The sequence below is a fragment of the Pteropus vampyrus genome, unplaced genomic scaffold (assembly GCF_000151845.1).
Source record: "Pteropus vampyrus isolate Shadow unplaced genomic scaffold, Pvam_2.0 Scaffold250, whole genome shotgun sequence".
Classification (NCBI taxonomy): domain Eukaryota; kingdom Metazoa; phylum Chordata; class Mammalia; order Chiroptera; family Pteropodidae; genus Pteropus; species Pteropus vampyrus.
This window is the reverse complement of record NW_011889031.1, coordinates 624989-638596: the sequence shown is the minus strand read 5'-3', so window position 1 is coordinate 638596 and position 13608 is coordinate 624989. Positions and strand designations below refer to the sequence as shown.

Below are 13608 nucleotides of genomic sequence, written 5' to 3'. Positions count from 1 at the left end.
TAAGTTTGCTTTGTGAGATGAATTTAATGTGTTTTTTTTCCCTGTATTACTTTTAATGTATTTTATTGTGGAAGCAGCAGAGCCAGTAGGATAAGGGACTGGGTGTACCCATTACTTAGCTTCCACCATCAACACCTCCTAGCCGGTCCTCTTCCTCTCCACTCTGGCTCATTCTGCCGCCGCCCCACCCACCCCAGGCATCATATTCTGTCACTCATACTTTATCAACCTTTTAGCATGACATTTGATACATACAAAGCAACAGTCAGAAGGGAAGTATAAGTTGTAAAGCAAAATGCTAGAATCGACACTCACATCTACCCCAACCCAGCCAGCAGCCAGAACATTCCCAGTGCCTCAGGTCTCATGCGTCCACTCCCTGGCCAGCCCTCCTGCGTCCCCCACGGTCATGCTCACTCCCATAGTGCCTTGCGTACATTATTTTATCTTAACTTCTCGACTTCTGAGGCTGATTTGGCCAATCAGCCTGGGACAGACAAGGAAGATATCGAACAAACAGCCATCAGGGGAATGGCTACAGACTCCTCGGGGGACAGGATTTGGGGCGCGTCACAGTCAAAATTTAGTTTGATCTTTTTGTTTTTTCTTTAATCGTGGTAATCTATACATACCGCGAAGTGAAGCTTTTTAAGCGTTTTTAAGCGTACTGCTCAGTGGTATTAAGTAAATTCACATCGTTGTGTGGTCATCACCACCATCTTTCTTTATTTTCTAATCACCTTCCTTTGTAGGGATTACTATCCCCACTTGATAGGGCGGGAAACTGAGGCTCAGCACGGTACTAGCCTTCCCAGGCTTTCGCAGCTGCGACCCACACCGAGCTCTGCTTGTCCCCCCGGCCCCAGAACCCATGCTCTCAGCACCAGATGGAGCCACTCTGTTACTCTGCCAAATGACAGACATGTCAGCAGCCAGTGCTGCTAGGCACCCAGCACCGGGCCGAATGAACACGGCTGTGGCACAAGGGACTGTGACTTTGCCAATGTACAGATGAGGAAGTTCACGTTCAGAGAGAGGGAATTATTCAGCTGGTGGGTGCAGAGCCAAGACTGGAGCCAGGGCCATCTGATGCCACCTCCCAGCTGGCACAGGGCTGGGGTGGGGACCGGGCAAGGACTCAGATGCTTAAAATACAACATGCGTATGTTAAAATGGGGGACACGCAGCCCCAGGACTGAGCCACTGATGCAGATGTTGGGGACCCTCGTGTGCCTGGAGTTGGGGTAGGCTGGCCGCCTGGCGATGGAGAGCCAGCTGGCTCGGATCTCCGCCACTGGCGAGCAGGACTGGTGTCGAACCTTCTTGAGCCTCAGTTTCCTCATCTGTAACATGGGGCCGATCGTATCAGTACCTCCTTCGTGCAGCGGGAGGACCCAGCCATGTGGCTTGTCCAGTGCTCCGACTGTGGGTGGCATGTAGAAGGTGCCCTCTAGGCATACGCTTTGCTTCTGTTACTCATCTCGGTGATCTTGGCCAAACCTCTAGTGCAGAGCTTGGCACAGTTTTTCTGTAAAGGGCCAGATCGTAAATATTCTAGGCTTTCAGACCACTTAAGGTCTCTCTGCCACATATTCTCGGTTTTCTGTTTGTTTTTACAATCCTTAAAAAATGTAGAAACTGTTCTTACCTCTTAGAGTGGGCCATGGGCCGTCGTTTGTCTTACAATGAAGACAGCATGTAGAAATACGGACCATACACATCATTGAAACTTTCTCGGGTCCACGTTTTAAAAAAGTTAAAAGTTAGGTGAGGTTAGCCACAGGAATGTATTTTCTTTAACCCAGCGTATCTAAAATGTCATTTCATCGCGTCATCGATGTAGAAAAGGTTAATGAGATGTTTTACGTTCTATTTTGCACACCACGTCTCCAAAGTCCGGTGTGTATTTTATACTCATAAGAACGTATTGGTTCAGATCAGCTGCATTTCAGGAACTCGAGAATCGCGTGTAGGGAGGGGATGCTGACTTGGACGGCACAGGGTTATCCCCCCAGCCCCTGCTCTGGCCTCCCTGTCTGTAACGTGGGAGTGATAATGTTAACTCTCAGTTCTTGGGGATGTTGAGGATGTAGCAGGATGTAAACTCTGAGCATGTAAGAGTGTGTTGGATGGAGGAAAGTCTGGCGAGGGTGATCGGGGCAGAGAGAACCGTCTGTGTAAAGGGCCTGTGGTCAGGGAAAGCATGACGTGCTTGCGATGTGCAGGGATGCAGGAGGCAGAGTGGCTGGACAGTGAGCGCCAAGGCTGTGGACGTGGGTAGGGGCCAGATCGCCGTGGAGCGAGATCATTGGGCACCAGCTTGAGAACCTGCTCTGGGTTGTCCGGCCACTGCTAGGGGCCCTGGCCAGCAGGGAGGTGGCTGGGGAGGTGTCGGTCCTGATTTACTGTCTGTCCCCTGCCTCAGTTCTGTGACAGTGACTTCCCTATGAGTGGACCCAGCAGCTTTTCTTCCTAACACCAGGCTTAGTGCTTCTAGCGTACTCATATCCTGCTGCTCACTGCCCTGGTCTCAGCTTGTCTCCGTTCAAATTCCCAGGAGGGAATCCGATTGGTCCAGCTCAGCATTTGGGATTCAATATGAGGATTGTGATTTGCCTGTTAATTGGCTGCCCCGGTCGGCTCTCCTCCAATCAGCTGCGGCTTCCATTGAGCTGGGGCTGTGGGTGGGACAGCTTCCCAAGTGAGTGGAAGGTGGGCCTGGTGGGTGACAGGATCGACATGAGAGGCAGGAAGGATGTGGGGCTTTGGGACTAACTGGCCCTGGTGGAGGAGCTGGCAAGCTTGATTGCCAGGAGATTGGTTCCAATGACTGGGGCGGGGTGCGCAGGGGCCTCCTGGGAAGAAGACATCAGGCCCAGTTGGGATGCGATGAACCCAGGGTCCTGAGTCCAGCTAGAATCAGCCCACTCCTTAGAGGAGGCAGGTCAGCAGCGGGAAGAGACAGGAAGGATGGTCTCCCCTGGCTCGGGGAGGTTCCTCTGGTGGATTCCTCAAAGGGTTCTGAGAACTACAACAGGGTATATCGTTCACATGGAGAGGGAGAAGGCACCCCGAGGTGGACCCTACATGTGCAGAGGCCTGGAGGTCAAAGTCCGGGGCTCGTCTGCTGCAGTTTGAGGGGTCTGCATGGCCTGCAAGGCAGGGCCAGGAGAAAGGAAAGACCTGGAGGCAACGTCTCTCTGTGCCATGCTGTGGGGTCCGCGTTGGGGCCCTGGAAGGTTTTGGAGTAGACTTCTATGTCCTTGAAAAGGATTTGGAATAGGCTTTTCAGTCCTTGGGCCTTGACCTTGCCCCTGAAGACCCGAGAGGGAGGACCGGGAACCGTGGTATCCTGGAGGTTGCGACACCTCCATCCTTGTCTCATCCTGCCGCTCGCTCTCGTACGAGGCTTCAGGCAAGAGCCTTTTCGGGCCTCATTTTCATCAGGTTATGGTAACCCCTTATTTGCATTCCCCTGGCTCATCCGACGGACACGAAAAATCATGTGAAAGCAGTTGACCTAAACCTTATACCTGGCACACAGGTTTCAATGCTGCAGCTGCCGCCAGGGGCAGACATCACTAATTGATCCCACCATCCACTCCTGCTGAGCCTGGCGCTTGGGGCAGCCGTGATCCATCAATCGGAGCTGTCATCTGAATCCTGTTTGATCACTTGACTGTGGATTCTTTGAAGGCGGGGATGCCCTCATTCATCTCTGGGTTATCGTGGTGCCCGGTGCACATTCCCTGCTATGTCTTTATTCTTTTCTTATCTGTGCCTGTCAGTGGCTCTCTGCTAGAGCCACAGCTGTCACACACTTTCTCTGGCAGTCCCTGCTCATCATCCGGTCACCTCATGGAAGGAGACATGATCCTTCCAGGATTCATTTAGGTGTCACTTCTTGCAGGAAGCGTTCCTGGGTTCAGATGGAGTTCAAGGTCCTTCTAGGTTTCTGGGGCATCCACCTTTAGTACATTTATTACTTGTGCTGTTATTTTTTTGTGGCTGCGTCTGGCTCAGTGTCCGTCGGTTCCCAGTGCCCAGCCCTGGGCACACAGGCTTCGGCATAGGGGTGAGGGTCTGAGCCTGTTGGAGGAGGTGGAGAACGGGGGAGGCTTCCTGTCACCACATCCTGCGCCGCTGTGGATAGGCTGGTGAAATAAATGGTCTCGGGTAACTTGTCAGCTGTCTTGTTTTTGGCACAAGCCACAGCCTCGCCCTGCTTTGTTTATTTGCTTGTCTGTCTTGTTACCTCTGTGACGGAGACCCCCATATAAAAAGCTTTGTCGCTCTCGTTCACCCCTGTACCCCTGGTGGGCGGGCGCTCAGGTTTTGTCATTACTTGGAGTCACGTGGGGGGCTTGTACCATCACACCATAAAGCCGTATGGAAACTGAGACCTCGTAGCCCGAGAATGAACGTCCAGAGATCCCTGGATGAGCCGTGGGAGGACAGGGCCAGACTCCAGCTACGTCCCCGGGGCTGAGAACATCAGGAGGCCGAAAGACGTTGTCGGTCAGCTGCACGTTCATCGATGTTTGTTGACGCCGATGCTTTTTCTCTAAGGGGGTGTGTGGGGAGGTCAGGGGGCCAGGAATGGGGGCTGACCCTACCAACCTTGCTGTGCCCTCAGCTGGCGCTGCAGACGGGGCGTGAGCCGCCACCCATCTGGCGAGTCCAGAAGGCTCTGCTGCAGAAGTTCACTCCGGAGATCAAGGACGGGCAGCGACAGTTTTGTGCCACCAGTAATGTAAGCCTGTGGAGGGGGGGCGGCAAGGACTCGGGGGGGAGCCCCAGCGTGGGCTGGGAGTCTTGAGTGTCAGGCTGCCTGACCGGGGCGGGTGAAGAAATTGCTCATATGCCTCTTTCCCTCCACAGTATTTGGGGTATTTTGGGGACGCAAAGAATCGGTACCAGCGTCTTTACGTAAAGTTCCTAGAGAACGTCAACAAGAAGGATTATGTGAGGGTCTGTGCTCGAAAACCGTGGCACCGGCCTCCAGTGCCCGTCAGGTACCGTGGGGGCGGGGGGCGGCCCGGGCCACCGGGCAAGGAGGTGGAACGTGCCAGACAGGAAATAGAGTTGGGCAGAGGGACAGAAGATGGGGGACAGAGACTCGGAGAGAGAGGGAGACAGCACCTCGGTGAGGGAGAAGCTGCTTCTATGCTTAGAGCTATGAGCCAAGCAGAGGGGTCCCAAGGAGGACAATTTGGGTTTCTTGGGGGCCGCTGGCTACTGTCCCTTCTGTGTTCCTTTCCAGACGCTCCGGACAGGCCAAGGGCCCCGCGTCGGCCGGAGGCAGCTCGGCACCTCCCCCCAAGACTCCAGCACCACCTCCCAAGCCTGAGACCCCTGACAAGACATCTGAGAAGCCCCCGGAGCAGACCCCCGAGACGGTCATGGCCGAGCCCCCTGTCCTTGAGAAGCCATCCCCGCCACGGCCTGTCGAGAAGGAAAAGGAGAAGGAGCGAGTGACACGTGGGGAGCGGCCGCTGCGGGGCGAGCGGGGCACAGGCGGGCGGCAGACGCGGCCCGAGCGGAGCCTCGCCACGGGACAGCCCGCCACCTCCCGACTGCCCAAGGCTCGGCCCGCCAAGGTGAAGGCCGAGCCACCCCCCAAGAAGAGGAAGAAGTGGCTGAAGGAGGCAGCGGGCAATGCCTCGGCGGGCGGGGGCCCGCCAGGCAGCTCCTCGGACTCAGAGTCATCCCCTGGAGCGCCCAGCGAGGACGGTGAGGCCCTTGGCAGGCACGGATCTGGCGGGGCGGCTTGGGGAAGTGACTCCGGGGCCTTCAGAAGGAGGCATGGGTGACGGCAGTCCAGAGGGCTCCAGGCAGTGTCAGTGAGACCGTAACAATAAGTAAATAAAAAATACTAACAATAGCTGGTGATTTCGTGGCATCTCACTAGACGCCAGCTGTCAGTTCTGAGTTCTTGATGCATGTTAACGTGTATAATTTTCATAGCAGTCCCAGGAAGTAGATATTGCTGTTATCCTCATATACAGATGAGGAAACTGAGGCACCAAAGGAGTGCAGCGTGGCTGGGAGGTGGCATCCCACCCAAGTTGGAATGTAGCCAGCGGAGCCTCAGATTCCGTTCTCCAGCGCTGCACCGTTTTATCTCAGAATAGGCAAGTTCTGAGGGCCGAGGAAGATGGGGGCCCAACAGCTGTCCTGGAGGCCCAGAGATGTGGCATTCCCCATGCCTCACTGGGTGGCTCCAGAAAGGGGGCGTCACCTCGTTGTGCCTTAGTGACCTCACCTGTGAAATGGGTTAGCAATAGATAAAGCACATAGAATACTTGCCTGTAGTAGGCACCAGGTGTGAACTCCATTGCTTAGAATGATGTCTGCTCTATAATGACAATAACAACAAAACGTTTAAGTACACATACGTAAAATAAATATAACGGCCAACTTTTCTTGAGTGCTTACCAGTTGCCAAGCATTATTTTAAGCATTTTCCACGTGGCTCATTTTATCTTTACGTAAATCTTTAGGTAGGTGCTGTAAAATTATCCTTAATTTTAAAGATGAGCAAACAGACACTGGGAGGTGACCTGACTTGCTCAAGGACTCAGTTATAGTGCAAGGGTAGCTGTTTTAACAGAGACTCAACGTATGTCTAGTTAAGTCAGAGGTAGAACCGTCTATCCATCAAAACCCTGAAGTACGTGGAGCGTCCTGAAGAATAAGAGGCTCTCAAGGTTGTCCGGGGTCCCGTTTTCTTCCCCTTCTGTTGCTCTGCTGTCCTCGGAATGGTCAGAGGCAGCCCAGCAACCCGGGAGCTGCAGTCCTGCCAGTAGGGAAGGGACACAAGGGCAGAGAAATGACCCCACCTTCCTTTTAAGTACCAGAGCTGAGTGGGAGTGGCTCACATCCTGTCTTCTCGTATCCCATTGGCCAGAACTAGTCATGTGGCCATACACAGTTGCAAAGGAGCCTGGGAGATGTAGTCTTTTAACTGGGGCAGGTGGAAGCAGTTGAAGCTGGGGCGGGAAAGTGCTGGCAAGCGGGGAGGTTTACCAGAGGGCTGGATTTGGAGGTTTTTGTTTTTTGTTTTTTCCTTCTCTGGCCCTCAATTTGCTTCTCTTTTTTTCTTAAACAGGTTTATACATCTAATTCACATATCACATAGTTCACCTATTTAAAACATAATTCACTGGCTTTTAGCATAGACATAGAGTTGCACGTTTGTCTGGGCAATTTCAGAACATTGTCATCGCCCCAAAAAGAAACCCTGCACCCTTCGGCCATTACTCCCCTTTGTGCCCTCCCCCTAGCCCTAAGCAACCAGTAATGGACTATCTCTATAGATTTGCCTAAAATAACAATGTTTTTGAGATTCATTCATGTTGTTGTAACATGTTATCGGTGCTTCATTCCTTTTCATGGCTGAATAATATTCCATTGTGTGGATCTACCGCATTTTATTTATCCATGCACCAATCGCTGGCCATTTGGGTTTTTCGCTGTCTGGCTATTGTGAATAATGCTGCCTGCCGTGAACATGCATGACACCCCTGTGTTTTCTGAGTTTGGGAAACGGGAAAACTACACTCTACACTCTTAGGGGAACAGTTTCTCTGCCAAGGGTTAGTATCTCCCTCTGGGTCTGGGTCTGGGTCTGGTCTGTCTTCCCGAGCCCAGGAGCCCAGGAGCTCGTCCAGGGCAAGGGGATACCCTTGAAGCCTTTGCCCAGTCCAGGAGGCCTCAGAACCACGCCTCTTGCTTGTCCAAGACCAGCCACCCTCCACGTGCTCGAAGTTAATGCTCCCCTTTCTTGTGTTCGCAATGAGAGTTTAGAAAGAGGCGGCAGTGATGTCCTCCCTCCCTCTTTCTTCAGTCCGAGCCCATCCAGCTTCCTCATCCTCTTGCTGAAGGTGTTTATTGAGTATGTACTATATGCCACAACTGGGGTGCCAGTAATAAATAGAATACACAAAAATGTGTCCTCACAGGAGCTGACAGTTTAGCCAGGGGAGTCAATCAGATAAATATGTTATATAATAGAATACAAAACAATATGAAAAACCATCAGTGTAAAGACGGCTGGGGAGGATTAAAGGCAGTTAAAAAAAATAAATCCGGTGAAGAAGATCCAGGCAGCATGCTGGGTGATGTTTAGGGATTTGGGGAAGGCTTCTGGAAAGGACATTGGAGCAGAGAGCTGAATGTAGCTGGGCCATGTGACTTTGGGGGAGAGAACATTCCAGGCTAGGCATGTCAGGATCAGGAAGGAGGCCAAAGGCTATAGTGAGTAAGAGGAGAGGGTGAGAAGTGAGGGCAGAGAAGGAACAGGACCAGGTCTTGGTGGGACGAGGGGCCTGGGGCTTTGTGACCTCACTCGCAGGATTTTGCCCCAAGCGAGATGGGAGCCGTAGGCGGGTTTGGGCCCAAGTCTAACAGGGTCTGACTTCCACTGCCAAGTGGGCACTCGAGCCCCTTAAAACAGCTGTCTCCAAGGCCCCTCCGTGTGGATAAATCACCTGGACACTTCTCATGCTTCTTCCTAAGGGATATTCTGGGGCCTTCTCATGGCCCTCCAGCTTCTCTTTTCTCCCCGACACTCCTCGGGTTTCTCGTGGGTGTCCCCCAAGTCCTGTCCTTGGCCTTGTTGCTTCTCATTCTCCACCTGTCACCTGGCAGGCTCCCCCACCTTTCCAGAGGGCCTCAGGCCCGTCTCTTCCCCCTGGTCACCCTCCAGGATTCCTCCAACCCCCTTCCCTTCAGCTCCCACTGAGCTCCTTGTCCTAGGGTCCCTAGCTCAGGGATAGCCCAATTGGCTACCCAGTCCCCAGGCCAGACCCTCTGGGTACCGCTCTTCGACCTACCCCTCCTCCCCTGACCACCCCATCCCCTCTCCTCTTACCCACAGCCCTGGCCCCCCGCCCCCTCCGTCTCTGTATCTCGTCCCTACCTCCCTGCTCCAGTCTTATTCTTTCTTACCCTGATCCATGACCCTGACCTCTGGACTCACCCATCTACTCTATCCCCGACATGGCCTCAGAGGGGCCTTTCTACACTTATTTTCACCCTTCCCTGCTTACAGCCCTCCATGGCTCCCTAGTACCCAGCGGGAAAAGCGCGCGCTTGCCCTTTCCATCTCTTGCTGGAGGCCCCGTGTGGTCTGCCCCGCACCGATACGTGCATTCTCTGGCCCTATCTCTCTCAATCTTGTCCTTTGTGATCTGATCTCTCTGACTTGATTCACTGGTTTGGAAACCAACTATGCCGCTTCTTTAGCCTTTATTGCAGCCGCCTGAACTAGTCAGACATGAGGTTCACCGGCTTGGAATGCTCTTTCCTGTCACTCAAGACTCAGCTCTTGGGTGACCTTGAAGACGCTTTCCCCGACTTGCCCCTACAGCTCCTGACAGTGCCTGTGATTCTGCCAGCGGAGCGCGTTGCTTGTCAGTCTCCCACAGTCGACTTGGGCCTCCGAGAGAGCAGAGATTTCTCTCCTGGTCCCTGGCGCCAGGAACACGGTCTGCCATACAGGTGGCCTCAGAAGAAGTCGGAACAATGGGCTCATGTCCTATTTTCTTCCTCCAGAGCGGGCCGTGCCCGGGCGTCTGCTGAAGACGCGGGCGATGCGGGAGATGTACCGGAGCTACGTGGAGATGCTGGTCAGCACGGCCCTCGACCCGGACATGATCCAGGCCCTGGAGGACACGCACGGTGAGCTGAGGCCTGGGGAGGAAAGAGCGAGGGGCCCGGTGCATCGTGGGGCCGTGACCCTTCTGACCCTCCCTCCTCATCTTCCAGACGAGTTGTACCTCCCACCCATGCGGAAGATCGACGGTCTCCTGAATGAGCACAAGAAGAAAGTCTTGAAAAGGCTGTCGCTGAGCCCAGCCCTGCAGGTGCGCGGCAGGCCTGGGCAGGAGTGCCTGGGTCCCCGAGGCGGGCGTGGAGGACACGCGTACCCCTCAGCCACTGCGGTGGTCCCCAGAGCATCCGGAGGGGCGGTCATTGGAAGGGTCGGCCGTGGCCGGGAGGCGGGTCGGGGGTGGGGTTGTCAGGGGTTTCCAGTAGCCCCGCAGGTCTGGGGGTGTTTCCGGTCCCCCTGCAGGTCCGGGAGGGGGGTTTCTGGTACCCCTGCAGATCCTGGGGCGTTTCTGGTAGCCCCGCAGATCCTGGGGTGTTGCTGGTAGCCCCGCAGATCCTGGGGCGTTTCCGGTAGCCCCGTAGGTCCGGGAGCATTTCCGGTAGCCCCGCAGATCCTGGGGCGTTTCCGGTAGCCCCGCAGGTCCGAGGGTGCGGGGTCAGCTGCGGTGCAGTGGAGGGGCCGTCGCGAAGGTCTCGGTCTGGCTGCCGCGAAGGCCCAGCATAGTGTGGTTAAGGGAGCGCACGTTTGGGGACAAGGTAGCCGGGCCTGCGCCCGGGGCCCGCTCGGATTCTCGTGGCTTCTCCGCTGGCGTAGTGCAGGCTCTCAGGAGTCAGGCTTCAGTACCAAGTGGTCCAGTACTCTCCCTCTGAGATGGCCCAGGGCTCCGGGGTGGGTGATCGGGGCGGCGCCAGGGGAATTCTGGGGTAGAAAGTAAAATCGGGCCCCAGGATCCCAATGGGGATGTTAGTGTTGGATGTTAGGTACTGAGAAGTTTGGGGTAGGATGTTAGGGTGACTCGGGATCCTGGGACGGAATGTTCATCCTCCCGGAAAAGCCTGCGGGGCCGTGAGACTAGTTCTGAGAATTCTAGGATGGACTTCCGGCCAGCTCTGAAAATCCTTGGTGAGCTGTGAGTCAGACCCAGAAAATAGGGAATATGATGTTAATCAGGTCTGGAACCCTGGTTCCGGCGGAGGGGGGCGAGGATGACTGAGAATTTTGGAACTGCCAGTCCGGCTCTGAGAGGTCTGAGGTGTCACGTCAGGGTTGAGAATTGCCTTATAGAACACAGACACACCTTGTTTCGCAGATACTGCATTTTTTTTTTTTTTTTTTTTTTTTTTTACAAATTCAAGGTAAGACCTTTTACTGGCAAAACTATCACAACTCCTGAAGGCCCAGATGACGGCTAGCGTTTTTAGCGATAAAGTATCTTTTAACGAAGGTGTGTCCCTTGTTTTAGACAGAATGTTACTGTACACATAACAGGCTACAATGTAGTATAAATGTAACTTTTATATGCCCTGGGAAACCACAGATTAGTGTGACTCAATGTATCGTGACATTCGCTTTATTGTGGAGGTGTGGAACCGAACCCGTGACACCTCTGAGGTCTGCCTGCATCAGGGTGGGTCCGAAGGTTATGGGATGGAACGTTAGTGCGCTTTTAGAATTCTGAGATCGGATGTTAGCTTGCCACCGAGGGTCCTGGACGTGAGGCTGGCTCTTAGAATTTTGAGTACAATGTTAGGTGTCTCTGAGCATCTTGGGCCGGGCCCCAGAGCCCGTGACAAGGGTCACCAGACGGGCCTAGGCTTCTGTGTCCTTTGAGGAGAAGAGGACTTCCTTCCGAGTGTCTCTCTTTATCTGCAGCTGGGGGGAACTGAGGCATCTGAGGACTCGGGGAGCTGGAGAACTGGGTGGCGGGTTTGGGGTGTGTGGGTCCAGGAAGCTGTTCGCTGACCCTTCGTCCCCCCCCCTACCCCCGCCCCGCAGGACGCCCTGCACACGTTCCCCCAGCTGCAGGTGGAGCAGAGCGGGGAGGGCTCCCCCGAAGATGGGGCCGTGCGGCTGCGGCCGGCCGGGGAGCCCTACAACCGCAAGACGCTCAGCAAGCTCAAGAGGAGTGTGGTCCGAGCCCAGGTGCGGGCCGGGCAGGGGCGGCCGGGCAGGGGCGGGGCCTGCGGGGTGGGAGGAGGGGCCGCCCATTGCTGGGCGGGGCCTGAGGCTTCTCCACCCCATCTGCCCAGGAGTTCAAGGTTGAGCTGGACAAGTCGGGATACTACACGCTCTACCACTCACTCCACCACTATAAATACCACACCTTCCTGCGCTGCCGGGACCAGGTGAGTCCGCCACAGCGTGCGTGCGTCGCCCTGGGGTTCTGCCTCCCGCTCTTCCCTCGACCCGGGAGGCCAGACTCCTGGACCCTCCTCCCTCAGACCCAGGAGTCCCGCCCCCAGCCCCTCACTCCCTGCGACTCTGATCCCTGAGCCCCCTGCCCTCTCCCGCCCCAGGCCCCAGAGGCCGCCTGCCCCAGCTCCGTGTTTAACCCCCGCAGACCCTGGCCATCGAGGGCGGTGCGGAGGACCTGGGCCAGGAGGAGGTGGTCCAGCAGTGCATGCGGAACCAACCGTGGCTGGAACAGCTCTTCGACTCCTTCAGCGACCTGCTGGCCCAAGCACAGGCCCACAGCCGCTGTGGGTGACCCCCTCCCCCTGCCTGGGGGGGCCACCTCCTCCATGAGCGGAGAATTGGGACGGAACTGTGTCCTCAGGCACTAGCCCCCAGGCCCCGTTGCCGGGGAAGGCGGGGAGTCGCTGGTCAGGGTGTGTCCATGCTGCCCCCACTGGGCAGGGTTCGAGTTCGACTCCCCCCCCCCAAGCCCTCTCCACTCCCTCCCCATCCTCCTACTGTCCGGTGTACAGAGAAATTATTTATATATATGTATAAATGTCTATTTAGTACCAGTTTCCCTCCCCTCCTGCCCCACTCCCCCCTCCACGGCCATAGCCCTGCCCCCTCCACCTTGTACATAATGTATAGGAAAAGTCTATGTATGGTTGAGGGGGGTGGGGCGGCTTCAGAGAGCTGGGGGACCCCCTCCCCCTGAGCCCCCCCTTACAGGCCAAGATCTTTGCTAAAGGCCATTCCCTCCCCAGGGCATTCGGCGTCGGCGGGAGGGGGAAAACGCATCTTGTTAATTATTTTTAATCTTATTTATTGTACATACCTGGGGCGGGAGGCTGGGGAGGCGGAGAGGGGAGAAGGGTCCCGGTCCCCTCCCTTTGCCTCTTCCACTCCGTTTCTACTGCGGTTCGTCCGTGTCTGCCCTCAGCGCACACACCATCCCCATCCCGTTGTCGTCTGGATGTGGTTCTATTTTTTATCGGTCTCCCCTCCTCTCTCTCACCCCTCTGCTCCCACCTCCCCCCCTCCCCCACCGTTGTCTCTTGCTCTTTCTTGGGCTTCTGTACAACTCAACTTGTACACACTGTGTACACACAACCAGCCAAACGAAAACCCAACGGCAAACACTTTATCGGCCGGCTGGAGTGGCTCTGTCCTGCGGCGTCTGGGTGGCCCTGGGGAGGCACGGGCAGAGGGTCCGGAAACGGAAGGTGGCTTTTCTGGAGCCCCCCGCCCCTTGGGAGGTAGTTGGGCTGGGGTCATTGTATTCGTAATGTCTCGCTGTGTAACAAATAGCCCACCCCAATATTTAGTGACTTAAAACAAGAAACATTGATCATTGTACGGTTTCTGAAGATCAGGAATTCAGGATCGGGTTAGCTGGGTGATCCTGGCCTAGGGTCTGTCATGAGAGTTGTAGACAGGTCGTCAGTCAGGGTGGCAGTCAACAAGGATTTAGCTGGAATCGCAGGATCTGCTTTTAAGGTGGCTCGCTTGGAGTGGCTGTTGGCTGGAGGCCTCAGTTCCTTGCCACGTGGACCTCACCCATAGGGCAACTGGAGTGTCCTCACAGCATGGCAGCC

The 13608-nt window shown here is 55.4% G+C and overlaps 1 protein-coding gene across 1 annotated transcript in view; it reads left to right on the top strand.

The window, feature by feature from the left end:
* Positions 1 to 13157, top strand: part of PRR12 (proline rich 12) — a 24415-nt gene extending 11258 nt beyond the window's left edge. Inside the window, exons 7-14 of the mRNA XM_023520167.1 lie at positions 4499 to 4753; positions 4882 to 5015; positions 5264 to 5733; positions 9559 to 9684; positions 9772 to 9869; positions 11612 to 11758; positions 11866 to 11961; positions 12177 to 13157. Of these exons, the coding sequence (XP_023375935.1) occupies positions 4499 to 4753; positions 4882 to 5015; positions 5264 to 5733; positions 9559 to 9684; positions 9772 to 9869; positions 11612 to 11758; positions 11866 to 11961; positions 12177 to 12323 (1473 nt within the window). The 3' untranslated portion in view covers positions 12324 to 13157. The remainder of the gene's footprint in view (positions 1 to 4498; positions 4754 to 4881; positions 5016 to 5263; positions 5734 to 9558; positions 9685 to 9771; positions 9870 to 11611; positions 11759 to 11865; positions 11962 to 12176) is intronic.
* Positions 13158 to 13608: the final 451 nt, after the last annotated feature.